This window comes from Capra hircus, chromosome 2, assembly GCF_001704415.2.
Source record: "Capra hircus breed San Clemente chromosome 2, ASM170441v1, whole genome shotgun sequence".
NCBI lineage: Eukaryota > Metazoa > Chordata > Mammalia > Artiodactyla > Bovidae > Capra > Capra hircus.
Genome location: NC_030809.1, coordinates 131,625,144 through 131,652,871, shown reverse-complemented (window position 1 = coordinate 131,652,871; position 27,728 = coordinate 131,625,144). Strand labels below are relative to the sequence as shown.

The 27,728-nt window shown below is 60.9% G+C and overlaps 3 protein-coding genes across 7 annotated transcripts in view; 1 reads left to right on the top strand and 2 right to left on the bottom strand.

The window, feature by feature from the left end:
* The window catches only part of LIMS2 (LIM zinc finger domain containing 2), a 39,522-nt gene extending 25,034 nt beyond the window's left edge, over positions 1-14,488 (top strand). For all 5 annotated transcript variants that reach the window (XM_018065841.1, XM_018065840.1, XM_018065843.1 and 2 more), the window contains 6 exons: positions 9,921-10,070; positions 10,591-10,741; positions 11,655-11,747; positions 12,342-12,390; positions 12,580-12,655; positions 13,668-14,488. In XM_018065841.1, coding sequence (XP_017921330.1) covers positions 9,921-10,070; positions 10,591-10,741; positions 11,655-11,747; positions 12,342-12,390; positions 12,580-12,655; positions 13,668-13,815 — 667 coding nt within the window. In that variant the 3' untranslated portion in view covers positions 13,816-14,488. The remainder of the gene's footprint in view (positions 1-9,920; positions 10,071-10,590; positions 10,742-11,654; positions 11,748-12,341; positions 12,391-12,579; positions 12,656-13,667) is intronic.
* On the bottom strand, positions 1,077-8,412 carry GPR17 (G protein-coupled receptor 17). Its single transcript, XM_018065846.1, has 2 exons — positions 6,939-8,412; positions 1,077-3,356 (listed from the first exon to the last, which is right to left on the bottom strand). Exon 2 carries the CDS (start codon positions 3,326-3,328, stop codon positions 2,309-2,311), a length of 1,020 nt encoding a protein of 339 aa, XP_017921335.1. The 5' UTR covers positions 3,329-3,356; positions 6,939-8,412; the 3' UTR covers positions 1,077-2,308.
* Positions 15,178-27,728, bottom strand: part of MYO7B (myosin VIIB) — a 77,148-nt gene continuing 64,597 nt past the window's right edge. Inside the window, exons 31-47 of the mRNA XM_018065839.1 lie at positions 25,317-25,434; positions 25,104-25,230; positions 23,679-23,845; positions 22,563-22,744; positions 21,520-21,650; positions 21,070-21,227; positions 20,718-20,871; positions 20,139-20,294; positions 19,433-19,538; positions 18,375-18,488; positions 18,097-18,184; positions 17,462-17,568; positions 16,806-16,991; positions 16,483-16,599; positions 16,217-16,300; positions 15,922-16,041; positions 15,178-15,539 (exon numbers count right to left, since the gene is read on the bottom strand). Coding sequence (XP_017921328.1) covers positions 15,438-15,539; positions 15,922-16,041; positions 16,217-16,300; positions 16,483-16,599; positions 16,806-16,991; positions 17,462-17,568; positions 18,097-18,184; positions 18,375-18,488; positions 19,433-19,538; positions 20,139-20,294; positions 20,718-20,871; positions 21,070-21,227; positions 21,520-21,650; positions 22,563-22,744; positions 23,679-23,845; positions 25,104-25,230; positions 25,317-25,434 — 2,217 coding nt within the window. The 3' untranslated portion in view covers positions 15,178-15,437. The remainder of the gene's footprint in view (positions 15,540-15,921; positions 16,042-16,216; positions 16,301-16,482; positions 16,600-16,805; positions 16,992-17,461; positions 17,569-18,096; positions 18,185-18,374; positions 18,489-19,432; positions 19,539-20,138; positions 20,295-20,717; positions 20,872-21,069; positions 21,228-21,519; positions 21,651-22,562; positions 22,745-23,678; positions 23,846-25,103; positions 25,231-25,316; positions 25,435-27,728) is intronic.

Genomic DNA, 27,728 nt, shown 5'->3' with positions numbered 1-27,728 from the left:
AGCAGGGCTCACAGCTCTGGACCTCTCTGGTCCCTTTCTAATGGCTCAGGCGAGGTGGCCCCTGGTTCAAGGCACCCTGTCAGCCTTCGCTGCACAGCGACTCCCTGCAGCCCTTCCCAGTTCCCAGCCGGTTCCCCCCCCTACTCCCCTCCGCCCAAGCTGCTCAGGGCTCCCGCAGCCTTCGCTGCCACTCCCGCTTCTCTCCGGGTGCCCGGGAACCCACGCGGTCTCCTACTGCATGGCTGTGCTGTCCCTTTCCTGTCCTGGTTCCCCTTCCTCCACCCGTCTGTCTGTGGCGGGCTCCTTTGGGGCTTTGCATTTGGTCCAAATGGCGCGTCTGTGCTGGGCAATCCAGGTGTCGGCCTCCAACCTAGACCTCTCCCTCAGAATACCCCATTGCCCACATGCCATCTCCACAGTGTCTGGCAGGCATCCCGAATGCCACAGAACCCAACCAGCCAATTTTGAGTTTCTCCTCTGCTGGCAATCAGGCCGCACGGAAGCACACACCTGCCTCGCTAGCAACACCTCAGTTGTCTGTCTGCCCCCCGCTTCCTCCCCTGTCTGGGCGCTGGACACCATCTCTGGCCCTGTTGGAGCCCCAGTTCCTAACACTGCTGTAGTGACCTTGTCCGTCTGCCTGCTCCATCAGAGACGTGTGTTAATCATCCTGGTGTCTGCAGGGTGCTCACTATTAGCCTGAGTGTTGAGTGCTGATATGAGGGGTCTTGGGGGGCAGACGGTGCAGCAGGGGTCCCAAGTGTGGGCCTAAGCTGCAGCTCACGCTGGGGCTCCTGCTCTAGTGTTTGCTGGAAAAATCCAGAAGAGGCTGGACTTGTTCAGGAAAGTAAATTACTGCTGTGGTGACAGGCAGGTGGGGCACCCTGCGGCCCAGGTCAGCACTCTGAAGCCCACAAGGCAGAACGCCAGCGTCTGTGTGGGGTGGACCGGCTGTGGGGCCACCAGAACCACAGTGCATGCTGCTGCCTGCGCCGCCACTTTGCCGTTCTTGGGTCGGAAGGAAGAGAAGTTCTGGGGAGGGAGTAGCATTAACCAAACAGAATAACTTTCAGTTATTAAAGTACAGTTATGTTTATGATCAGTATGCAGGCATGCTAAGTTGCTTCAGTCGTGTCCAACTCTTTGTGACCTGAACTGTAGCCTGCCAGGATCCTCTGTCCGTGGGATTTCCCAGGCAAAGAATCCTGGAGCTGGTTGCTGTTTCCTTCTTCAGGGGATCTTCCTGACCCAGGAATCGAATGCGGGTCTCCTACATTGCAGGCAGTCTCCTGCATTGCAAGCAGATTCTTCACCAACTGAGCCACGAGGGAAGCCCTTATGATCAGTATAACCAAGTACATAAAAGGACTCTTGAGGGGCATACAGGCCACCCTCTAAGCAAAACACCTTCCATCTTGGCCAGCCAGGGGAAGGCCTCTTGGGGAGGAGTAGGACCCTGCCCCTGCTGGGTCTGGGTTAGGGGGAGATAGATTCGTGGGCCAGGCTGCGTGCCCCCCACACCCGGCAGTGATGAAGCTGGGCTCCCCGTGATGGCCCCCTCATAGTCTGTGCTCCCCCGGGACTCAGAAGGGACAGGGCAGCTGCTGAGAAGCGCTGGGGATTGTCGGCACATGCAGGTCTGTGTGTGGCAGGCGGGACCCACAGGCCCTGTGTTGCTGGACGTCACCTGGAGATCAATCACCCTGAAACGTGCTTAGAGTGTTCGGCTCTCGTGTACTGCCTGTGTCCCCTAAACGCAGGGGCCTTTGGGAAAGGGGCCACAAAGGGAACTCAGAGCACCTTGCACTTGAGAGGAAATCTCCAGACACCTTCTCCTGGCCCTCCACCGAGCGCTGCCCCCACCGTGCCCCTCTTCTGGCAGGCCGCTCCCGGCTGTCTCCTGAGTTATCTCTGCCAAGCTTCGCCGCCATGTGTTTCTGTTGTGAGAGCCTCGCAGGGGGCACTTGGGAGAGAAAGAGGCTCACTGTTCAGGACTGTTCCTCTGGCCTCCTTGCTCCTCACCGGGCGAGGGGGGGTGGGGTCCAAGTCACTGAGTGTCTCGCGGCTGTGAATGAGCAGGCTCAGCCCAGTCCCCGCAGAGGAGCGGCGGTCTGGCCCCTTCAGTGCGGCCTCGCCAGGCATCTGCGGACAGCCCAGACAGAACTGGGCAACGGTGATGAGTTCGGACCTGGAAGCAGGTGATGGTGACCGGCGAGGTTTCGGTTTCTTTTCCCAAGGGAGGCGGGCTCCTCCTCGGTGAGGTTGCAGGGTGGTCCTTGTGGGGTTGGGGAGGGGTTGGGGCCCAGGCTCACAGCTCCGACCTGGTGCTCAGCGAGCTCTCGTTGGTCCTCCCGTCGGCGCTGGGCGGCGGCCCTGGGAGCCGCTTGCCACACAGCAGGCTGCGCAGGGCATCTCGGAACTTCTCGGCCACGAAGAAGTACATGACGGGGTCCAGCGCACCGTTGAGGCTGGTGAGGCAGGAGGTGATGCGGTTGCCGAGCGCCAGCGCGCGCTGCGCAGCGCACGAGGTGCGGTGGCCGCGGTAGCGCAGCACGTAGACGGAGCGGTGGACGTGATAGGGCACGAAGCAGACCAGGAAGATGGCCAGCACCGCCGCGATCATGCGCACCGCCTTGTTTTTGAGGCGCCGCTCCACGCGCGGGCCCTGCCGCAGGCTGCGGATGACCAGCAGGTAGCAGGTGACGGTGGTGACGAACGGGAAGGTGAAGGCCACGGCCAGGGACGCCAGGGCGTGCTGGGAGGCCTTTTCCCTGTACAGCTGCAGGCAGACCACCGTGTGGTTGGTCCGCACCGTCTGCGGGCTCACCAGCAGCGGGGCCATTGCCACGGCCACCACCACCCAGAGGAAGGCGCAGGCCAGGTGGGCGTGGAGCGGCCTGCGGAGCTTGAGGGACTTGACGGGGTGCACGATGGCCAGGAAGCGGTCAGCGCTGATGCAAGTGAGGAAGTAGATGCTGGCGTACATGTTGAGGTAGAAGAGGAATCCCGTGAGCCGGCATGGGATCTCCCCAAAAGGCCAGTGATTCCCTGAGAAGTGGTAGACCAGGCGGGTGGGGAGGACCAACACGCAGGACAGGTCGGCCACGGCCAGGTGCATCAGGAACACGTTGGCCGGGGTGCTGGACTTGTGATCCCGGATGAAGAGCCACAGGGCCAGGGCGTTGCCCACAAAAGCGAGGATGAAATCCAGGAGGTAGAAAGAGGCGAAGAGGACGTTCTCCAGGGGCGTCTCTTGGCCGCATTGCTCCACAGGGGCCAGGGAGGAGTTGGGCAGTAGACCTGGGGAGGCCACCTCGAGGCCATTCATGCTTCAGCCAGAGGCAGAGGCACTGAGCCTGGGGGGAACAAGCAGACAGGCCAGCTTCAGAGAGCCTGGGACAGGCGAGGCATCACCCTCTGCAGACATGAGCTCTTGGAAGCCTTTAGTACCTGCCGACCCCTAACCCCTGGATAGGCTGTTCCATGCTTGGCATTGCCTCAGGGGCTACAGGGCACCTCCTGTGTCCAGCTGGGGGTGGGCAAGTGTCACAGTCTTGTCCAACTCTTTGCGATCCCATAGACTGTGGCCTCTGTCCATGGAATTCTCCGGGCAAGAATACTGGAGTGGGTTGCCATGCCCTTCTCCAGGGGATCTTCCCCACCCAGGGATGAAACCCTTTCTGTTTCATGTTTTGATTTTATTTTATTTTTTTAACCTCAAGGCATGTCTTAGCTCCCTGAACAGGGATTGAACCCACACCCGCTGCTTTGGAAGGCTGCAGAAAGCAAAACCAAAACCAGGGCCTGGGTGCCAAACTACTGCTGGGGTCAGCTCCCCACCGTGCGGCCGTGTCCCTGTAGAGCATGGAGAGGTCGGCCATGAAGGCCACCTCTCAGGCCTGGGGCATAGAGTCAGCACCGCAGGGACAGACGGACAGGCCCTGGGGGCTGTGAGGGCTGAGGGAGGGGCCCGCGTCTTCTGTCCCTCTCCCCTGTGTGCTGTCTGACCGGTGGGGTGCATGAGTCCCCTGAGCCCTGCTTCTCGTGGGTGGGGCACCTCGGCGTGAGAGCCCAGTGTGGGGGTCGGCCAACTCCTCCTCAGCATCAGGTGAACCCTGCTCAGCCTCCCTGACCCACCTGTCCACTAGGCTCCCCAGTGCTCCCGGCACCGGCCATGGGAGGGCCTCACGAGGAATGCAGTGTCCTGCTCTGTCTACAGCACCTAAAGGCCGTCCGGGCCAGCATCCAAGGTCTTGAGCTTTTCGAACTCAGCCACCAGCCCTGCTTCGGGCATGTCAGTGGGCGGAGACTTGTGTCTTAGAAAGACAAGTGTCTTAGGCTTGTGCCTGTGGGTCCGGGCCTGCAGTGGGTGTTTTACTACCTGGAGTAGTTTAACTAGAGTTTTCCTGGTAGCTCAGACAGTAGAAGCATCTGCTCACAATGCGGGAGACCTGGGTTCGATCCCTGGATGGGGAAGATCCCCTGGAGAAGGAAATGGCAACCCACTCCCATATTCTTTTCTGGAAAATTCCATGGATGGAGGAAGCTCATAGGCTGCAGTCCATGGGGTCGCTTTAATTATCAGGAGGCAGATTCTTTTCCAGGAGAGCCATATGTCCCAGAGGTGGAGAGACTGTCCGGGGTGTTCTAGCCAAGACCTGCAGCCCCAGAGAGGCTGGGACCCAGGGAGGCAGGCTGTCTCTGCCCAGCCTTGCCCACCTGGTTTACCCTCAGCATAAACCAGAGGCTGCTTGGAGCCCTCCTGGCCTCAGAAACAAACTGTTTCTGTCTGGTGACCCCAGTTCTGATTGGGTCACTGGTGGTCCCTCCCCAAGAGACACAGTGACAGATTTCCCATGTTGATTTTGGTCGACTCAGGAGATTCACAAAGGAGAGGAAAGGTCCCAACGCCCTGCCTCCCACAGGCCTTGGACAGGTGTGTGCAGGCCAGACGGCACGCAGCCTGCAGCCGCACATGGGGTTGGGGGGTGGGGGCCGGTGCCATTTCTTCTCAGGGCCCCTCTGCCTACAGTGCAACTTCAGGGGCTCCCCTGAACCCCACCTCCCAGCAGCCCCACTTCCTGCCTGCGGGCTGTAGAGGGGGCAGGAGAGGGGGCTCGCAGGAGCAGCGGAATGGAGCCGGGAGCAGCGGTTGCACGCACGAGCTGCAGGGGGCCTGGAGCAAGCTCTCTGTAAACTCCTCTCTCCTCGGGTCCTCTCCTTTTAATGACCGAGGTAATACTCCTGGCAGGGGCTGGCAAGTGCTCCGGGAGCACAGGGACGTTAGCACCGGCAGTCCCTGAGTATGAGGCTGGGCGCCATCCCCAGGTGTGGGTTCCCAAAGTAAACGGAGCAGGGCCAGTGGTTCAGACTTTGGCAGCTAGGAGGGCAGGAGGGCAGTGTGGGTAGTGAGGAGCTGTCAGGCCAGGCAGCAGCTTGACCCTCTGCTTCATGCCTCATCAACCACCACTGGGGTCCCTGGGCACCCCCGGCACCCCCACTGCCCCACAGGTGGCTGAGCAGGAGGAAGTCAGTGGTGGTGAGCACCTGGCCAGTCATTCTCAAGCCAGCGGAGACACTCGCCTGACCACATCACGTTTTGATTATTGGAGGGATCCAGGGATGTCCCCCTGCCCAAATCTCTCCTAGACTCACAGTGGTTCAGGGTCCCTAAAATTCTAATGCAGAGATTATTTCTTGTTGCTCCCAAGTGTGTGTGACCTGAGGCAGTGGGGGAAGCGGGGGAGGCCTGGAGGCCAAGTGAGGGAGGGGTCTTGATGGGGATGGGGAGGGGCTGCCCTGAGGCTCAGATGCTACCCATCCCCCTGGTGGCACAGTCATCACCCAGCCCCTCCGTGAGGTCTGCTCGCAGGTACTGACCATCTCTGCCCGGCGCGAGGCAGGCCTGCCTGGGCACTGCCCACCAGTCCTCAGGGGCAGATGTCCACTGCCTCCTTTTACAGATGGAGGCTCAGCATCAGCTCACTTGCCCAGGGTCATTTGGCCAGGGCAACAGCCCAGAAGTGGGAAGCCAAATCCGGAAGACCCAGCATGACAGCCAACACCTCCGCCTGCTTTTCCTCCAGGGGCTGATGGGTCCCTGCTGCCAGGGCTGGAGCTGCCTCCCAGGCTCAGCGCCTCCCCCGTGGGCCTGGCCCCAGGAACAGCGACACAGTTTGCCCCACCCTTTGTTCAAGAAGCAAGGCTTTCCAGATGGTGACAGTGGAGCAGTGGGCTGAGCGTGGAGCCCTGCGTGTGCACAGGTGGCACCCTGTGGGCTGCCTGGCACCTGGCTTTCTGCTGCTGCCCAGGGCCTCCTGAGCCCCACCACTGAAGGCCACATGCCCCGTGCCCTCTTTGGGTGCAGACTTGATTTCAGAACGCTTTCAGGCTTGTGTCAGGTCTGTTGCAGTTTCTCCACCGGGCCCCTGTGTTACGAGTTCTCATGCTGGTTTTGTGGGTCTGGGGGGGCTCCTGCTCCTCTCCACGTGTCCCTAGACATGCCTGCTCTCACTGTCTCTCGACGTCTCACTCTGCCCGGGGCAGGGGGGGCCCCGACCAGGAGTAGGTGCAGGGCTCGGCCTGTGCGAGGGGACGTGGGCGGGTGTGCCGTGGGAGGAGGCTGAGCTGGCAGGCGGTCTCTTGGTGTCGCGGGCACCGGTCCCTCCTGCCTCCTCGTTGGGCCCCTCCAGGTGCCCTGGCTAGAGGAGGAGAGTGGGGGTGTCGCTGCAGCCATGGGGCCGCAGACTGGGCACCTGCTCTTCCTTTAAAAGCCCCCACAGTGAGACAGGAGCACCGCCCATGGGCTGCTCTAGTTCAGACCAGGGAGGCCTCGATAAATAGGTTGAAGCGAGATGGCAGAGATGGCCCTGCCTTGCCTCTGCTGGGCCCGCGCTTGCCCCGCACCCCCGTGCCCCGCTCCCCAGCCCTGCCCTTACCTCTCACAGCGGGTCTGGGGCAGCAGGTGGGCTGCGGCCTGTGGGCGGGTGGTGGCTCCGTGTGGCCGTGGTAGAGGCCGGCTGGCTATTTAAGGAGAGGCGGGGAGGCTGCACCCCCTCGGGCCCTGAAAGGCTGCTTCATTCCTGAGGGGCCCCCTGTGCGGTGGGCCAGTCCTCTGGCTGCCTCTGCTGCCCCTGGGCTGTGAATATTCCAGTGTGTCCCAGCACACCCCCCATCCCCCAGCTGGGCCGCAGAGCATCACAGAGGCCGAGTGTGTGACTGTCTACGAAGCCGTGGAGTGGGCGCCGGCTGGGTGGGGGGCTTGGCTGGGACCGACAGACAACAGGACGTTTCAGAACGGTAATTTCCTACTGAGGGGAGGGGGCCAGGGAGGGGCTGGTTGCCATGACAACGGGCCTGGGCGCCTGAGCCTGCACTGGCCATCGGCAGAGGGGGGTTCTTATGAATGCGGAAGGGTGGGAGGCCGAGGAGTCTTGTTTGGTCAAATGAGGGGGATTCTTTCAGGATACTTGCTGTAGGGTCCTTGTGTCCTGCCCTGTATAATGAGGCCCCCTTTGGGTGTGCGGAATAAATCATGGCCTTTATCTCCAGCAGGGCCCAGCTGCAGGCTGCCTCATAATGGCGCGCTGTCTGTGCCCATGGGGACCCGGAGGCCTGGCCCTCGTCTGTGCGGGCTCCTCCTCTGGACAGGAGGCCTGGGAGCAGAGCCGCTGCCGCCTGCCCGTGCTGCTCCCCTAGGCTCCTCCTGGGGGTCTCGGGGGTGGCTGTTTGGATGTCGCCAGTGGCTACTCCAGCAAAATTGTTTCTCTCTGTCTTTCCCAAAATGATACACCCAGTAGCACAGGGCACCAGACCACTATTTCTAGTTTCAAAAGACTTTACAACTTTTTAGTTAAGGTGTTTAAAGATATACATGCTATCACTGGGAGGAACCTCCCGCAAGTACTCTCTGAAATGTGTTCTTTCACACAGTCCTGTGCACTTGGGATTACTGCCCATTTTACAGATGAGGAAACTGAGGCTCAGAAACTGAGGAAACTGAGGAAACTGACTGGCCAACCAGAAACCAGTGAGCCAGGATTTGGGCTCAAGCATGTGTTGCTCCAAAACTTAAGCTGCGTGTGTATGTTGTTTTGTTCTCTTCTTCTGTTGCACCTCAATGGTAGAATTCCTAGGTTCCAGCTTCATTCTACGGTGGAAAAATTCTACAGGTTGTCCTTAGACCTGGTGCTGGGATCAGGTCTGTTGAAAAGATATTTCACATCTGGGGTTCCTGTGAGAGAGCAGGGTTCCTCAGTTCTGTCTTGCTCCGGAGCTGGTGGTGTGTGAGGCTCCCTCCCCACTGTGGCCCAACATCCTGAGTTTGAGAGTTAATCTTTTAAGGAGACTCCCTGTGCGTGCTCAGGTGCTCAGTTACATCAGACTCTTGGTGACCCCATGTTCTGTAGCCTGCCAGGCTCCTGTGTCCATGGGGTTTCCCAGGCAAGAATACTGGAGTGGGTTGCCATTTCTTCCTCCAGGGGATCGTCCGGACCCAGGGGTTGAACCCAAGTCCTCTACGTCTCCTGCACTGGCAGGCGGATTCTTTACCTGACTTTCCTCTGAAAGAGGCCAACGCTGGTATCAGGAGGGCAGGAGGCTGGTGGGAGGGTTGGGGGCCTGGGAAAGGGAGGCAGGAAGGCCCAGGTGCCGAGAGCACCAGCAGATCGTGTGGCAGGTGGGGACGGGAGCAGGGCACTGCGGCCTTTGTATGAGTGCATCTGTGCCTGGGGACCCCGAATCTAAATCCCTGCCGCCTGTGAGGGCCAAGGAGACAGAAACCGTGTTGATTTCTCTCAGTAGAGACCGCAGCTGTTGCCCAGAGGAGAAAGTACCATCAGAAATTACTCGGAGGTCTTTACAAAAAAGACTCTGTAATGACAGTGCCTAGGTCTGGGGGCCTCCATCTGGCACAGCCGTGCTTGTCTTTGGAGACAGAGCGAGCCTGTAGACGTCCGGGTCCCTCTTTGTTGGGAGGACCCCTGAGGAAGCAGGCCCTGAGTGCCCGACGGGCCTGGCACTCCTTGGCTCCTTGACTGGGCACAGTGGGATGGTAACACACTGTACGGTTACTCTTATGTGTTGCAAGATATTTGAAAAATAAAGTGAATTTTTGAGCCGCTCTTGTCCACATGATGTCCTAGGCTCAGAAAAAGCATAAAGAAGAAAAACACCACGGTTGCCTTGCTGTCTGTCAGCTGCAGCTTGCTGCTGCGTTTGCTTCTGCTCTCTGTCCTGTGCCGAGGCTCCTGTTAGAGGGCTCACCTGTGGCCTTCCCAGCAGCAGGATTGTTGGCTGGCTTTTCTGGGCCGCTGGGCTGAACCCCCAAGGCTTCCCGGCATTTATTCAGGCTGTGGGTGAGGGTGATGTTGTTCAGTTGCTCAGTCGTGTCTGACTCTTTGTGACCCCATGGAGTGCAGCACGCCAGGCTTCCCTGTCCTTCACCAACTCCCGGAGCTTGCTCAAACTCATGTGCATTGAGTCGGTGATGTCATCCAACCATCTCATCCTCTGTCGTCCCCTTCTCCTCCTGCCTTCAATCTTTCCCAGCATCAGGGTCTTTTCTAATGAGTCAGATTTTTGTATCAGGTGGCCAAAGTATTGGAGCTTCAGCTTCAGCGTCAGCCCTTCCAATGTATTGATTTTCTTTAGGGTTGACTGGTTTGATCTCCTTGCAGTCCAAGGGACTCTCAGAAGTCTTCTCCAGCACCACAGTTTGAAAGCATCAATTCTTCGGTGCTCAGCCTTCTTTATGGTCCAACTCTCACATCCATATATGACTACTCGGAAAACCACAGCCTTGACTAGATGGACCTTTGTCTGGGGTGTTTGGGGATGTCTTCTTCAGGGAGGTGGCCCAGCTGCCTGGGGGGGCTGCGGAGGGGAGGCTGTGTTCCTCACACCTGCCTCACTCCCCACAGACACCTGTGCCGACCCTGTCACAACCGCGAGAAGGCCAAGGGCCTGGGCAAGTACATCTGTCAGCGCTGCCACCTGGTCATTGATGAGCAGCCCCTCATGTTCAAGAATGACGCCTACCACCCTGACCACTTCAGCTGCACCCACTGCGGGTAGGGGGAGAGCTGGGTGGAGGTGGGACAGCCACCCAGGGCAGGGATGGGGCCGGAGAGGAGGACCAGGTGGGCAGAGGGGCGACGGGAGAGTGGGGTGCAGGGGCAGGTAGAATGGGGGCCTGAGGGCAACCATGCAGGAGGCTGCTCTCTTTGGGGCTCCGTTCAGGGAGGACTGGAGACTCAGAGTTGCACGAGGGATGAGAGAGGAAGGAGAGGCTGCAGAGCCCCCCCCGGGCCTGTCCCAGATGCCCAGTCTGATCTAGGGGTGGAGGGACCGGGAACAGATCTGTGCCAAACACAGGCCTCCTTCTGCGAGGGCCGAGCAGGAATCCCATGCCCTGGGGCCTGTCTGGGGCACAGGAAGTCTCCAAAGAGGGCAGAGATGAAAGCAACGCCTGCCCGAGGGGCTCTGCAGGGACAGAGCTGGGGTGGGGGGCTGTCTGGAAGCTGCTTCCTTGGGTCTGGAGGGGCGGGAGCTGGGCAGCACCCTCACTGGGGGCTCTGCGCTGTCTTCCAGGAAGGAGCTGACCGCAGAGGCCCGGGAGCTGAAGGGCGAGCTCTACTGCCTGCCCTGCCACGACAAGATGGGGGTCCCCATCTGCGGGGCCTGCCGCCGGCCCATCGAGGGCCGGGTGGTCAATGCGCTGGGCAAGCAGTGGCACGTGGAGGTGAGCAAGGCTGGTGTGGACAGCAGGTGGGGGCCCGGCTCATGCTCACACTCCCTCCCAGCCCCGGGCTGTGCGGCTGGCTCCCGGAACCGACCTTCCTCTTGGGTGCTGCCCTTCCTGGCCCCTGGCTGGGGACAGGTCAGCCCACAGGGCCCAGAGGCCTGAGACCCAGAGACCACCCCCCAATCTTCCTTTCCCTCTTGGCCTTCTAGAGGATTCCAAAGTCCTAGGACACCCCCACCGGTCCTCCCTTTCCTGGCCTTCTAGAAGATTCCAAAGTCATGAGAACACCTTGGGGACATTGGTCTGGGGCGCCCTGTGGGATTGTGGTTGATTGAAGTGGCTGTGTGTACAGCTGTGCAAACAGGGGAGCTCAGCCCACCTGCGGACAAGATCGTCAGGGGTGTCCCACTGGGTCTCCAGGTCTCTGCTGGGGGCTCTGGCACTCACAGTCACTACCTGGAAGAGAGGCATGCAAGCCCGTGGCCAGGCCAGCTCTGTGTCCCACAGACTCTGCCTTGGGTGGCCCCTCTGTGAGGGTCCTGAGGTGGCCCCTGGCCCCCAGCCCCCCATGGGAAGGTGAGTCATTGCACCCAAAAGCCTCCCTGATAGGAAGATGTGTCCAGTGACTCTGGGCTTATAGAGACAGAGGAGTCCATGGGAGTGCAGCTCTCCATACTCCAGGCACCTCGCCGGCACCTGACCCCTTGGGCTGCGGGTGCCTAGCAGCGAGGAGTGACGTCTGCTGAGCAGGGGCAGCTCGTGGAGGTGTTGGCCCCATGGCCTTCCTGTGGGTCCTTTGGGGCCCCCCGCCCCATCAGCCTCTGGGCTGTCTTCTGGGGTCATTGCCATCTCTTGGGGAGGTGGCTCCTGCCCCAACTCTGCCATCCCTGCCCCTCGCCCCCCTCCCCAGCACTTCGTCTGCGCCAAGTGTGAGAAGCCGTTCCTGGGGCACCGGCATTATGAGAAGAAGGGCCTGGCCTACTGTGAGACCCACTACAACCAGGTGCGGCTTGAGGCAGGGCAGTGGGATGCGGTGCTGCGGGGAGCCAGTGAGGGCGGGCTGGCCGGAGAGGGTATGGGGCAGCCTCCCTCCCTGGGAGCCCCGTGGCGGGTGCTGAGTGGGGTCTGTGCCCCAGGCCTGTGTGCTGAGTGTCGCGGGACCTGGGCAGCCCCTGTGACCTCAGTGTCCCCGTTCGGGAAATGTGCCCTGTGGCCAGGCCTGTCGTGGGGACTGTGTGAGATGGGATGTGGAGTCCTGGGCTCTCGGGGTGACATGTACCGAAGTCCCCCTCTCTCCTATCAGGCCCAGCAAAACTGCCCAGAGGATGGGCTTCCACCCTGACCGCACCGCTCAGGACACCAAGGCAGGAGAGGGGCCTTAGAGGGGGCAACACCTCCACCTGTGTTTCCTGGGGGGCGGTGATTCTGACCAGCCCTCAGGCCCAAGGCTGTGCCCTAGTCCAGGAGGCCTAGGAGGCCCGGGAGGCCTGGGCAGATGACAGGAGCTGCCCTTTGGGGTGGGGTGGGGCCACACCCCTGGCCCAGGGCCAGGGGCATGAACGCCCTCAGCGTGTTTAACCTCCTGCTCTGTCCACAGCTCTTTGGGGATGTCTGCTACACCTGCAGCCACGTGATTGAGGGCGACGGTGAGCACCACCCCCCTGCCCCCACCCCCTCCCCCCCCCATCCCTGGGCCCACTTCCTGCCCGAGCCCCTGTCCCCTGCGCCTTCTGGGCTTGTGCGCCCTGCAGCTGTGTGCCCAGCTGGCCCTCCCTGTGCTCAGGGAGCCCTGCGGCTGACCTGTGGGGTCACTGAGCCTGCGTCTGCCCCCACAGTGGTGTCAGCCCTCAACAAGGCCTGGTGCGTGCGCTGCTTCTCCTGTTCCACCTGCAACAGCCGGCTCACCCTGAAGTAAGTGGCGCGCCTGCCCCTTGCCGCAGCCCCGCCCCCCGCCCCGCCCCGCCCCGCCCCGCCCCGCCCCGCCCCCCCGCCCCGCCCCGGCCCCGCCCGCCCACGGCCCGCCCCGCCCCGCTCCCGCCCCGCCCCGCCCCCACTGCCCGCCCCGCCCCCACTCCCGCCCGCCCCCACTGCCCGCCCCGCCCCGCCCTTGCTCCCCCCACTCCCGCACCTGCCCCCACTGCCCGACCCCCCCCCCCCGCCCTCGCTCCCCCCACTCCCGCACCCGCCCCCACTTCCCGACCCCCCCCGCCCTCGCTCCCCCCACTCCCGCACCCGCCCCCACTGCCCGACCCCCCCCCCCGCCCTCGCTCCCCCCACTCCCGCACCCGCCCCCACTGCCCGACCCCCCCACCGCCCTCCCCGCCCCCACCCCCCGCAGCTGGAGAGGAGCCGCTGTGGGCGGAGACCCACACAGCGCCCTCTCCTCCCCTTCCCGCTCCTGGAGTCTGCGGGGGACTCCGGTTGGAGTTGGCTTTCCCGTGGTTTCTCCCCTTCATTGGGCCTTCCCTGAATGCCCACTGACATCGGCCCCTGGGGATGCAGTGAGCACACGGGCAGCCCCCACCCCGAGCAGGGAGGTCCAGGGACCCTCAGGGCACAGCGGGAAGAAGAGTCGCACTGAACTCTGGGGAAGGAAGAGCCCGGAGCAGCACATTCAGAGCCAAAGGAAGCAGGCCTCCTCCAGGAGAATGAAAGGGGCAGGCCAGCCGGAGCTGGAGCCTGGTCTCCCAGGACAGCAGAGAACCTTCCCATGGAAGGTTCTGGAGTGTCAGCATTCAAGAAAAGTCTCTAGGCAGAAAGGCAGGCCTGGAGGCCCATCTCCTACCTCCAGAGGTCTACCGTGACCTCTGGCCACAAAGTCACGCCCAGGGCGGGGGACAGGCTGCCGTGTGGGAGGCGGTGTGCTCCGGCCTGGGGCCCAGAGGAGACCCCACCCCTCCTGACCGCTGCCCGTCCTCCCCAGGAACAAGTTTGTGGAGTTCGACATGAAGCCCGTGTGTAAGAGGTGCTATGAGAAGTTCCCGCTGGAGCTGAAGAAGCGGCTGAAGAAGCTGTCGGAGCTGGCAGCCCGCAGGGCGCAGCCCAAGTCCTCGGGCCTGCACCCTGCCTGAGAGGCCCGCCCACCTGGCCGCTTCCTGCTCGTAGCTCTTCTGCTGCGTGAGGCTTCACTCCCCACTTCGGCTCCCTGAACCTGCGGCATCTCGCTCCTGTCTCTGTGCTCAGCATCCCTCCGTCTCCCCTCCACCTTCGAGCATCCCTTCTCTCCCTGCTTCCACGAGGCCACAGGGCAGGGGCCTGGGTGTGGTGTGCCTGTGACAGGCCCACATCCGGAGTTTCGGCCCAAGGTCCTCCAGGGCCAGGAGCAGATAGGGATCAGTGCCACCTGACTCACCCTGCCCCGCCCTGGCCTGCCCCATCCCTGCTGGAGGCCTCCTGGCAGCGTGGCCAGCCTCTGCCCCACGTGGCACAGATGGAGCCCCCAGCTGGGCAGCCACCCTGGGCCCTAGGCCACGTGGGTGGGGGGCCTCTGGTAAACTGTCCTATCCCCACCACGTGCTCACTCAGTCAAGGAGGATCCCAGGACCCAGACCAGGCCGGCGCGTCCTGCGCTTCACCGCACACCACAGCTGGAGGGCCCGGCGCACCCTGCCTCTGGGGCACATGCTGACTCCCCGGGTGCAGTCTGGAGCCAGGAGGTGGTGGTCTCCAGTGGGTGGCTCATTCCTGCCCTCCAGGAAGGACGTTACACTCACACAATGAATGAAGGCTTCTTTACACCACCCCAGGGCCTGTGTGGTTTGTGGCATCTGGTGGACGTGCTGCCGCAGTGTGAGAAAGACAAAGACCAGATGGGACAGGCATCCCAGGGCAAGGCTGCAACGGGGCCTGGAGACAAGCTCAGCAGACACCCTCAGTCCTTGAGGGCTGGCCCCGTGGGGGCGGTCCAGGGCAAGCCCAGGCTCCAAGGCCCTGCATGCAGGTCCGCCCTGTGTGTGGGCAGAGGGGCCCACAGCTCCTCCAGCAGACCCCCTGGCAGCCTCCCGTGCCCAGAGTCCTGCTGGGGAAGGAGAAGAGGTGTGCCAAGGGGCCCATAGGGGGTCCCTCCCCAGTCTGAGAAGCAGGAAGGGAAGGAGGTGGAAAGAAAGCTGAGACACGGAAGTCATTCTCTGAGGATGAAGCTGTCCTCCCTGTCCATGGGGGGGATCATAGTGCTTTTTGCTTTTTACAGAAGGAACTTTTCCTGGCCAGCACCTCCTGGATCTCCTGCCCATCTAACCTGCAACCCTCTTCTCTCACTGACACACACTCCCCAGTGCTCCATGAACGTTTATTGAACATTTCTAGGGGGTCCATGCATTGGAGAAGGCAATGGCAACCCACTCCAGTGTTCTTGCCTGGAGAATCCCAGGGATGGGGGAGCCTGCTGGGCTGCCATCTATGGGGTCGCACAGAGTCGGACACAACTGAAGTGACTCGGCAGCAGCAGCAGCAGCAGCAGGGGGTCCTCTCCGTCATCCCCCCGTCAGCTGGGAGGCCTACCACTCCTGGTGCTGCCCTGGGCTCCTGCCTTTGACCCTCATAGCACCCAGGGGAGGGACCCACTGGGGTGCCAAAGGGTGGGAGGGTGTGTTCTGGGGAGAGGGCAGGCCTCGGGCCCAGAGGAGGGCCCTGGGTAAGCCCCACAAGGACCCTGACTGGGGAGGGCGGCTGAGTGGGCCAGAGGACCCTGCTCCTACAGGGGGCTTGAGACTGAGCCGCGGGGGCCCCGCTGCCGGTTCACGGTGCTTATCAGCTGCTGCACGTATGAGGTCAGCAGGTCATCCATCTTGTAGCCCTGCGTTAGGGAAAGGTGGGATACAGTTAGGCAGGGCGTGGACCAGGGCTTAGGGGGCAGACGTGGTGAAGAGAGAAGCAGGACCGTGTCTGGGCCCTGAGAACTCACCCCTCCTGGGACCACAGAGCCCCCTGCCAGGCCTGAGGCCCCCGAGTGACACGCCCAGCCCTTCCCGCACTGCACCTCCATCGAGTCCTCCACCAGCCCAGCCTGGCCTGTCCCTGCCAGGCATGGGAGCCGGGCCCTCCCATGAGCAACTCACCTGGTGGCATCAGGGGTCAGGCTGTGGGAAACCTATTGTCCAGAGCCTCTGGGCGCTTTGCGTCTGGGCTGGGAAAAGGGACATGGGGCCCCCGGAAGGCCCCCCGGGCCTGGAGCTCACCAGAGAGGTCTCACACAGCAGGCGGCTGCCCCGGCCCAGGCCCCCTAGCACCATGTGGAAGTAGGTGCTGCCGCTGCTCCAGCTGGCGATCTTGGTGAAGGGGTAGGTGGTGAGCAGGTCCTGCGGCCACAGCACGCGGGTGGGTCAGAGCCAGCCAAAGCCCAGGAGGCCTGAGGGGCCCCGGGGCTGAACTGCTGCCCAGGATCCTCCAGAGCCCAGGGCCGACGTGTAGGAGGACGGGCGCCCAGCCCCCCTGCACAGGGGCCCCTCCGGCCCTGCCAGGGCCCTCTGCTACCTTGGTCTTGGGGTGGATGAGCAGGACCCCGTGCCGGTTGATGGCGATGAGGATGATGTCTGGGTGGGAGGGCTCCGAGGTTTGCTGCGGAGAGAGGGCGTCACAGGGATCACAGCCCCTCCCTGAGACGCACGCACACATGCATGCCCTCCCAGACCTGGCCGTGGCCCTGCCTGTGGCTTGTCTGCAGGAGAAGCTCAGGCTACCGGGGCCAGAGCTGTGTGGGGTTTGCCTGGCCAGGACAGCAGGTCTGGGGTGCCACCTACCTTCACCTCGAAGAAGGCAGACCCGAAGGTGGGCCAGCGGCAGATCCACTTCAGGAAGGCCACCTTGGCCTCCTCCACTGTCTTGTCCTTGTGCTTGTTGCAGGCCAGGAGGATGTTCTAGGGGAAGCCAGGGCCAGTGAGGTCTCAGTGGAGACCACAGCCTGGCTGGGCCACCACCTGAGGCCCTGCAGCCCCGGCCAGAACAACGGCCGCTGCCTGAGGCCGCGGGTGGCAGACCCAATCCACCTTCCCACAGCCACACGTGGGCAGGACCCCTATGGTGGCAGCAGCTAAGGGCCCCCTCCCCAGCCCCCAACAAGGACCTTCTTCCATTCCTCCAGGGACATTAGGCGCGTGAGGTTCTCAGGCACGAGTTCCCGCAGGATCTTGGGGATGCTGGCTGGCTGGGGCCGGTCATCACCAAACCTGGCCTTGTAGATTAGGCCGGCCAGGTGGATGGCATCCTCCCTGGAACACTTGTGGAACCCACGCAGGTACTTGGGCAGCTCCTGGGTGAAGGGAAAGCTGGACTTTAGGCTCCTGCCACCCCCAGCTTTGCGCTCAAGTGGTAGCCCAGTAGAATGTAGGAAACGGAGCCTCAGAGAGATAAGGTCCTCAGGGTTAGGTTTCCAGCGGAGGGGAGACGGCTGAGCGTGGGTAGGGCTCCCCAACGCCTCACTGTCTCAGAGCCGGGCCTGTCTATCCCTTCAGGGCAAGGCCTAGCACTTGGCAGGCTCGGGACCCTCTGGGCCCTCCCCTTGCTGGTAGGCATGTTGCAGGTGAGGGTACAGCCGCTGTCTGCAGGTGCCACTGCCCCAGGGCACTGCTCTCCATCTGCTCCTGGCTCCAGAACCCTGACCGACCACGAGGCCCTGGGCGGGAGGTGGGTGGCCCTGGGCAAAGAGGCCATGTCCCACTCTAAGGGCAGGTGTGACTGAGCGAGAGTGGCCCCAACACCCCCCAGGAGGTGGCCCGGTACCTGGTGGTAATGAAGGATGGTGTCTGCCTTCACATCCTTCCCAGGGGCCACGTTGAGCCACAGTTTCCGCATGAAATACACCTGATAGGGGATGGTCACAGGGGCCCCTGGGCAGGGGCAGCAGTGAGCACAGAGCCTGTCCCTGGCCAGGCAGGCTCTGAGGCCTTACCCCCCTCCTGCACCCTGCCACTTGGCCCTCCCACGTCGCTGCTGTGTCTGCTACCATGACCTCCCCCTTGGGAAGCCTCCATGCCTCTTTCTCCCTGGCCCCCGGCCCCTCCTCAGCCTTCAGGACGAGTGGGCGCTCCCAGATCTCCCTGCAGGGTCAGACTCCCTTCTGCCCCCGTGCACCCTTCATCACCCCAAAGTCCGGCCATGTGTTCCAGGCCTGCCCCATGCCCGCCCCTGCCCGAGCTGGCAGAGCTCTCAGGGCAGGGCCTCACTGGCTGGCCCCAGGCCTGGCCATACCCACGAGCCAGGGCACCTGAGGGGAATGAATGAACATGGGCCATGTGGGAGGGTCCAGGGGAGCTGTCTGACCCTGGCCCAGGAGGCAGACAAGCTCTGCTTCACCTCACATCCCAGCAACACCCTCCTTTGTGGCCCCAGCCTGGCTCCCAGAACCTTCTGCTCACCTTCCTTCTGGGGCTTGTTCTTCTTTACCCAGTCGGACACGTGCCGCAAGGAGTCAAAGAAGTAGTCTCCCTCCTTCTGGCTGATGACCTGGGGCAGGTGGAGACGAGAGTACAGGCAGGCAGGTAGGTGTGCAGGAGGCCAGGTGTCACCCTGGGGCTCCGTGACCCCTCTCGCCTGTGTGCCTGTGAACCTCGGCGGGGCTGGCCCAGTGCCGGTGGGAGACCCCCACCCGCCTTAACTGCCTTCCCTCCCGCCCCCTGGCCTGTGGGCCACACACCTTGTCTGCGATCTTGATGAAGAGGCTGCAGCCCTCCCAGGAGGCAAGCTGTAGCCGGGCGGCGATGCTGTCACAGGCGTCCCGCACCCGGGTGTTGGCACCCACCTCCAGCATCTGGTCAGAGAGGCAGCCTGGCTCAGCTCCAGATAACCCTCTGAGCTCTGCTGGCTAAGGCTGGGCGTGCCCTGTCCTGAGAAGGGTGAGACTATCCCTCTAGAAACCTGGCTAGATGTGTGTACTGTTTTGTCACAGGGCTCACTGTCTCAGGGTACCCAAGAGGCCTGGCTATTTCCACTTGCTCTGAGAGCCTGCAGCCAGACTGGGAACTTCCCATCATGGGCTCTGCCATCTCCAGGCCACAGTCCACTTGGGGAGGGCGGTGAGGTCATCACCCCCACTTCTCCCTCCACTGCTGCCATTTAGCCCAGGGTCTCCCACTGGAGGAAGGGATGGCAACCCACTCCAGCACTCTTGCCTGGAGAACCCTTTGGACAGGGGAGGCTGGTGGGCTACAGTCCATGGGGTCGCACAGGGTCAGACACGACTGAGCGACTGAGCACGCCCGTGTGCGCTCCCACCTCGCGCCTGTCTCTTCCGCTGTCCCCACAGCCCACTGGGCTCCATCCACAGGCACCTCATGGGCTCCCTGCTCACTGTGGCTCCAGGACTGGGTGGAAGCCCCAAGGGGTCTCTAGGCCCTGGAACTCAGCCTCGTTGCCCAGCCTCCTGGCCTCCTCACCCCTGTGCCTGGCCTGGAAGGCCCCCGATGCCTTTGGGGCATCCCAACTCCCCGCCATACTACAGCCTCCTGGGGGCCAGTAGTCCCCTGCATGACGCGGAGCTCCTGAGGGCGCCCAGCACGCAGCTGGTGGGGGCCAGCGAGAGCGGAGCCGTATTTTCACAGGAGAAGGGCGAGGAGCGCACAAGGGGAGACAGTCCGTTTGAACTCACACAGCTGTGTCCGTAGGCGTCCCCCAGCCCTCCTAGAGTGACCCCAGTGGGGAAGTGCCTTGCTCTGGCTGTGAGCCCTGGGGGCGGGGGCGGGCAGGGAGGCTCACCTCGCTCGTGTCGTTGGGCAAGTGGACCTTGTGGCAGACGCGGGAGACGTTCTGCTCAGCGGCCTCCACCTCCACCTGGTGCGGCGGCTGCTTCCGGGGCCCTGTCCTAGAGCCAAGTGCGTGCTGCACGGGCCACCCACCACCCCCACCCAGGCCCGGCCCCGGCACCAGCCTCTAGCTCAGCTATGTGCCATGCACACAACGGAAGCTAAGCCCGGAGACGTGCATGGTGGAGGTCAGGGCAGGGAGCTGCCCTGTGGAGGCGCTGGGCACATGCCCCATAGGAGGCGGTAGAGGCCAGCCTGGCCTCATCTCCCAGGAGCCCCGAGGTTGGAGGACACACGTGGGGAGAGAACCAGGCTGGGCAGGCCACCAGCGGGCAGGGCGGGTCGTGTTCCCATCTTCACATAGCCGGGCATCGGGTATGGGCCTCTTCGTGACCCAGGTGGCCACTCATGGCAAGAAACTCCACCAACCCCTCCAGCCTCCCTGCAGCTCTCCTGGGCCTCTCTTTGTGTCTTCCTCCCTGGTGGCTGGGACTGGGTCCTATCTCCCCAGAGTGATACCACTTCAGAGAGGAAGCTGAGTCTGGTTCCTCTGGTGGGTGTCCCCACTGGAACACGATTCTGGGAGACTGGAGGCTGCCCCCTTCGCCCGGCACTCCCAGACCAACGTTCCAGGGGCACCTAGAAGTTGGCAGGCTCACCTCAGGACCCTCTGGATGCGGCGGCTGCAGTCGGGCGCCAGCACCTTCCTTCTCCGCGTGTCTATGAACTTCTGGGCGTGCGGCAGCAGCGCCTTGCCGGGTGGGAAGAGGCCGGTGCAGAGCCATAGCAGCTGCCAGCCCCTCTCCTCGCTGTACCTGTGGGCGGCAGCACAGGTCAGCCCAGGAGGGGCCCCTCCTGGAGGCCCGGCCCGCCAGCACTGCAGGGAGATGGGGCTCTATGTAGGATTATCACGTGAGCAGAGGCCTGCCTGAGGCCCTGGGCAAGGAGGCCACTGCCCTGCTGCCAATGCCGCCAAAGTGTTCCTGCTCACAAGAAGGGGAGGGAGTGCTGTTGTGCCCATTTTGTGGAGGAGAGCACTGAGGTTTAGAGAGGCCAGGGGACAAAAGAGACAGGGTCGGAGAGGTACGGCCCAGGGCAAAAAGTCCCAACACCCCCCGCCCAGTGTTACAACGAAGGCTGCCTTTACAAGGTAGGGGCTGGGGGAAGGACCAAGGGGGCCCCGGGCACAGCAACCCTGTGCCCGCTGTGCCTTCCATCCCTCCCCGCTGCCCACAGACCTCTTGGTGTTGTGCGTCAGCTGCTTCAGGATCTGGCAATAAACCTCGTCCTGCAGGACGGCCTCCTGGAGGGCTGATGAGAAGATCTGGTCGGTGAGCTCCAGGGAGGTCCAGGCCTGCCGAGATGGGTAGTCACCCATGTACCTGAGGATGGGTGCGGCTGTCAAGGAGCAGCGCCCGTCACCACCGATCCTGAGTCTGGCCCGGAGCTGATCCCCCCCAACCTCAGGGCACCTCACTGCCTCTGAGCAGCCCCCTGCCCTGAGAGGCCTGGCCCTCAGGCGGGCCGGCCGTGGGGCCCGTGCCCACAGGCTTGGTGTGGGGCTGGGGCAGGCTGGCCGGGAAAGGATATCGATGAAGATCTGACAGGCAGCATCCCGCAGCTCAGCGTTGGCGTGGACGCGCCGGAGCAGCGGCTGCCGCAGGGGCTCGGCCGAGTGGGCCCACAGCTGCCCCCGGGTTCGGGCCAGAGGCAGCACGGCTCTGCTGACGGTCTCCTTCTCTGGGATCCTGTGGGGATGGGGGCCAGGGTCAGGGTGTGCACTGTTCCTTGTACCTACCCACCATGGGCCATGCACACACAGTGCAGAGAGAGCCCAGGGTTCCAGGGTGGGCCCCACAGGGATGCCCTCTGCGCCCACAGCACTCCGCTAAGAAACGGGTGGGCCATGTCAGGGTCAGAGGGCCCCCTCCCTGCCCAGGGAGCCCAGGTGGGCGCGGCATCTGCTTTCATGGACCTGAGTCCCCAGGGAGCACAGAAGGGCTGGTTGGGGCAGGGCCTGGGATGGAGTAGGGTGTGCACCTAAAGAATTCATAGGAGAATTCCTCCAGCGTGTGCAGGTTCTCCTCGGGCTGCTCCTCGGGGGGAGCCTCTGTGGGCCTCCCCTCCTGGGCCGCCAGCTTCCGCTTCTCCGGTGACATGGCCAGCAAGCTCTGGGGGTGGGGTGGGGCACAGATATGGGTGTCCAGAAGGCCCCACCCACAGGCTCCTCCTAGCCAAGTGTCCTCAGAGACTTGGGAGGGGTCAGGCCGCAGGGCTGGACAGGCCTGCACCTACCCCTCCTGTGTCTCCTGCTCTAGAACCCAGAACCAGTGGCTCGATGTTTCTGAACCTGTTTCCTTTTTCTTCAGGGGGCGCTCAGGCCCACCAGGCTCCCCTCTCCTGGGGCACTTCTCTTCAGGGGTATCCCTCAGCCTGGCCCTGCTGGCCTGGCCCCCCACCTCCTTCGGGCCTCGTCACTGACGTGTCTGACCCTCAGGGAAGTCCTCCTGGACAGGGTGAGCCCCCTCCTAGAATTTGCTCCTGTAACAAGTGCTGCTTCTTGGTGGCACTTTGCACACTTGCCATCAAGCCATCATTCGTCCAAGTCTCCCTGAGGGGGAGATGCCTCGGTGTTGGATGCCGTGCTGCGGTACAGGGCACACGGTTGGCCCTCGTACATGCATTTGGGGGGCCTGTCTGTCCTGTCTCCCTGCGGGGGGAGGCGCTGGTCTTGGGGGTTGGGGTGGCGTGGTTGTCAGGGGTAGGGAGGCTTAAGCCTCCTTGGGTCAGGGTTTTTAAACAACATTGAGGCAAGACGGGTTTACCCCCAGGACGCTCCCTGGTGGGAGGGGTGTGCACTGATTGAACGCCTGCTGAGTGCCAGGTGGCGGCCCAGCCACTCACTGCACAAGCACTTCCTGCCTCTCCCAGAGCGGCGGCGGGGCTGGCAGGGCTGGCATGACGCCCAGGCTTTCTGGGGGTGGGGCCCAGGCACCTGAGCTAGGACCCCAGGCCCGGCATCGCAGCCTCTTCCCCAGGTGTCCAGGGGTGCCCAGCTGAGGGCAGGCGAGTACGTGAGTTACCAGCAGCTGTGCTGAGGGCTTGGTGACTGTCGGGATGGCGTAGAGGCAGGAGGTAGGCACCAGTCCCGTCTTCTCGGTCCGGTCATTCTGGGCTAGGGTCCAGTTCTCAGAGGCCAGAAGGCCCTGCTTCTTTGTCAGGATCAGCAAGTCCCCCTTCTTAAAGGGCAGGAGGGTGGAATCCTCTACGGTCACACAGACACACACAAGAGACAGAGAGACAGTTTCCCCAGGGTTCAGCGGAGGCCAGAGGCCCTGCTGGCATCCTGTGGGCCATCCCCTCCGACAGGTGAGGAAACAGGGACACAGAACAGGAGGCCCAAGGCCACTCTCAGAGTGACTGGGGCTAGGATTCCCCAAACTCAGGCACTCGGGGGGCCTGGACAGGCACAGCTGGGCAGGCAGAAGCTGGGAAGACCTGCTCTGAGGCCTGAGCAGGAAGTGGCCAGGGAGCTGTGAGGCAGATGGACCAAGGGGACAGAGGACCGGAAGGCTGTCACCGACCCTGCCCAGGAGCTAAGTGACCTGTCTGAGCCTGTTTCCTCAGCTGTAAAATGGAGAATATCACCCCTCCCTCCTGGGGCTGCTGTGAGGATGGGATGGGCCATGGGGACAAAGCTTCTGCTGATGTTTCCAGGGCAGTTAAGACCCTGTGCACAGCCCTCCCCAGCTCCCCTACTTTCTGAAGCCTGATTTCCAGCTGTGCTGAGGGAAGCTCACCCCACCCCCATCCCCACCCGCAAGCTATGCGGCCCTGGGTGAGCTGCGTTCCTCCTCTGAGCCACCAATCCTTGCCTGCAACACTGGGTAACAGGGGAGGGTGTGCACTGCATGGGCTGGAGGCCTGGCTGGCTCTCCCCCTGCTTCCAGAAGAAGGACATCCCTCGGTGCCCTTCACTTTGGAGGGGCTGAGAGCCCTCCTGAATTCCCTTATCTTGCAGGAGGGAGGGCCTTGCCCATGGGTGACCCTGAGCACTTTGTGGCCTCTCTCCCTCTCTCTGCTCGAGTCCCTGCCCTCCGCCTGCTTTGTGACCACCAGGGCCTGGAACAAGCAAGCCGCCCTCCCACCAGCCACATGAGCAGCCCCTCACCGGGCCCCCTCCCCGCCTGGCTGGGCACCTGTGGCCTTCCTGTCCTGCAGGGCCATGGCGAACACGGACCTCTCCTTCAAGCCCTCCAGAAACACGGCCACCAGCTCGGCAATGGCCACGCTGCTGGGGGACCGGAACTCATACTCCTCTTCATGCAGCGTGGACAGCGTCAGCCTCTGCCCACCCCGGGCCTCCCTGAGGGGGAAAGGGGGCAATGTGACCAGAGGCCTGCCCCACCCTCCCCCTGGGTCCACCCCTCAACAGCCTGAGGGGTGACCTGCCCAAGTTACAGAGTCCAGAGAGCCAACCATCGCACCATGAAGCCCTCTTACAGATGAGGAAACTCCAGTGTGTCTGGAGCCATCCAGGGCCTGGGGCTGAGCATGGGTCTGCCCTAGCCCCGGACTTTCTGTGTGCGTGGGCAGATGAGCCAGAGCTTAGGGTCCTGTTCTATGGGCTTCAAAGGCAGTGGTGGTGCCAAGCCTGTCTGTGGAGTCAGCTCTGGGCAGGCAAGGAGATGGTGTACCAGCCTGGGTGAGTTTGGGTGAGCTACCCAGCTTCTGCGGGCTTCCCTGGTAGCTCAGCTGGTAAAGAATACGCCAGCAATGCAGGAGACCCTGGTTTGATTCCTGGGGTGGGAAGATCCCCTGGAGGAGAGCATGGCCACCCACTTCAGTATTCTTGCCTGGGAAATCCCATGGACACAGGAGCCTGGCGGGCTACAGTCCATGGGGTCGCAGAGTCGAACACGACTGAGCGCCTAAGCACCTACCCTCTGCATGCCTCTGTTTATTCATCTGCAGAGTGTGAGGTGATGGGGAGACTTACTGGAATAGAAGAGAGCACCTAGCACAGTCCGCCTCAGTGAGTGGTGCCAGCATGTGCCCTGCACACTGGGAATGACTATAATGGTCATGCCACACTAGGGTGCGTTTTAATCAAGGAGGGGCTCCGGCAGGGCACAGGCAGGCCTTCCAGAAGGGCGTGGGGGCCTTCTCAGTAGATGAGAGCTGGGGGAGGGGTGTCTGGGGCACGCCTGGCATGCAAGGTGGTCCTCACTCTGCTCCACACCCTGCACACACAGGCCTGTCCCTCACTCCCTCTCCCAGACTGCTGGCACCTCCACGTGAGCAGTACCCACCAGCGAGAAGAGAAGGAACCTAGAAGTGAATGGATGCCCTGAAGGCTGCAACCTTATGTGCCTCTTTCCAGGGGAGCTGGGCTCTAGATGAAGCTCGAGGGGGCAATCGGTGGTGTGAGAACATACTGCTGGTCTCAGGACAGTGGAGGGCGGGGCCTGAGCCAATGGCCATCATGCCACACGTATGATGCGGTGTGAGCCAGTCGGGCCCCCAGGAACAGTGTGCCCCACCCCTCTCCCAGTCTCTCCTGGAGCCTCAAGGACTGAGGTTGTGGTGAGAGGCAGGTTTGGGGCTTCCCTCGGAGAACCCACCTGTTGGTGATAAGACTCATGACCTCGAGGAAAGAAAGTTCTAGGAGCACCTTCTCCTTCTGGTCCAGGAAGTACAGCCCCTTCCAGTTAACAGCCAAGATCAGCTGAGTCTTGGGCAGTCGGGGGCCTGGCAGAAGGAGAGAGGGGTGTGAAGCCAGGGCTGGTCCAGGGTGGGGGCCCACTGGCACCCTCTTATACATCAGACACCATTACCTGAGAGTGTGGTGACTTCAAAGAGCTGGGAGAAGAGCAGTGGCCACTTCAGGCAGGCAGTGTCCACCACCTGCTCCTGCACGGTCAGTGGCCTGGCCTGCTTCTGGGTATAGGGAGCCTGCACGGAGGTTGCGATGATGAGTCACCTCCATCATTTATCCCCCAGCTAACTCCTCACCCGGTGCCCAGGGAACTCATTTGCCAGATCATTCTGTGAAGTTGCCACCTAAAGCCAGGCCAGTGTCAGTGAGAATCAGGTGAGGGACACTGGTGGGCTGGGGAGGGCCCATCACTGGTGGTTCTGATCCCCACTTTAGAATCAGAGCTCCCGAGGGCCGGAGGGCCAGGCTGCTGCTCGCTGCCTGAGCCTGGAAGACAATGAGGGGCACGTGCAGGTGTCTGTGGGCCCGTGTCTGCGGCCCCCGTCTGTGGGCTCAGGCTGGCTCTCACCAACACCGGCCTCCTGCGGCTACATGTTGCTCCGCGCTCGAGGCCCTCGTTGGCGTCTGTCTGTGTGTTGGTGGTGCTCCACTCTGCCTCTCTTCTACACATTTGGCAGGCGTCTCTCAGGGACCTTCATCTCAATCCCCCTCCCCAGTCCTGTCTCACCTTCCTCCCTCCCTCACCCTTGGCTCTATCTGACCTTCACCCTTTCCTCTTCCCATCCTCACAGATCTGTAACATCCAGTTGAGCTTTCCTGTTATGGTTTGTTGGATAAAATGTTGTTTCTCTTGTTCCTTCCTTAAAAGATGGTTGGGTAACATTCATATACTGAATCAGGGGATGTAAATGGACACATCCCGAGATCTGGCACTTTGAAACACATATCAGGGATTTTAGAACATTCATCCATGCTCATTCACTTTAGTCATGTCTGACTCTTTGTGACCCTATGGACTGTAGCCTGCCAGGCTCCTCTGTCCATGGAATTCTCCAGGCAAGAATACTGGAGTGGGCTGCCATGTCCTTCTTCAGGGGATCTTCCCAACCCAGGGGCTGAATCCATGTCTCTTATGTCTCCTGCAGGCGGGTTCTTTACCACAGGCACCACCTGGGAAACCCAACATTTGTACTCTGAAATCCCTTTTCAAGAAATTGATCTTGACGAAATAACCATCAAGCGTTTAAAAGTTTTATCTACAAAGAGATTCAGTTCATCATTTTAACAGTGAAAATGGGACATGACCTTGAAAGTCACCAGTGAATGAATTATAGCTCATGAATATAGCACTCTTCAGCCCTTAAAACCAGATTGGTATTTAGTGACACAGAAGTAAGGGCCCAAACTATTATGCAAAGTGAAGAAGCAGGTTGAAAGCTGTCTAATGATGATTCCATTTTAATTTTTTAAAACGGTGTGTTTCCTAACAATGAGAAAAGAGAAAGAGAAATTAAGGAAACAGTCCTTTCACCATTGCAATGCAAATAATAAAATACTTAGGAATAAATTTACCTGAAGAAACAAAAGACATATATATAGAAAACTATAAAACACTGATGAAAGAAATCAAAGAGGTCACAAACAGATGGAGAAATACCATATTCATATATAGTGAAAATGAGTATACTACCCAAAGCAGTCTACAGATTCAATGCAATCCCTATCAAGCTACCAACAGTATTTTTCACAGAACTAGAACAAATAATTTCATAATTTGTATAGAAACACAAAAAACCTCAAATAGCCAAAGCAATCTTGAGAAAGAAGAATGGAACTGGAGGAATCAACCTGCCTGACTTCAGGCTCTACTACAAAGCTACAGTCATCAAGACAGTATGGTACTGGCACAAAGACAGAAATATAGATCAGTAGAACAAAATAGAAAGCCCAGAGATGAATCCACGCACCTATGGACACCTTATCTTTGACAAACGAGGCAAGAATATACAATGGAGAAAAGACAATCTCTTTAACACGTGGTGCTGGGAAAACTGGTCAACCACTTGTAAAAGAATGAAACTAGATCACTTTCTAATACCGCACACAAAAATAAACTCAAAATGGATTAAAGATCTAAATGTAAGACCAGAAACTATAAAACTCCTAGAGAAAAACATAGGCAGAACACTCTCTAACATAAATCACAGCAGGTCCTCTATGATCCACCTCCCAGAATATTGGAGATAAAAGCAAAAATAAACAAATGGGACCTAATTAAACTCAAAAGCTTTTGCACAATGAAGTAAACTATAAGCAAGGTGAAAAGACAGGCTTCAGAATGGGAGAAAATAATAGCAAATGAAGCAACTGACCAAGAATTAATCTCAAAAATATACAAGCAGCTCATGAAGCTCAACATCAGAAAAATAAATGACCCAATCAAAAAATAGGCCAAAGAACTAAACAGACATTTCTCCAAGGAAGACATACAGATGGCTAAGATGAAAAGATGTTCAACATCACTCATTAT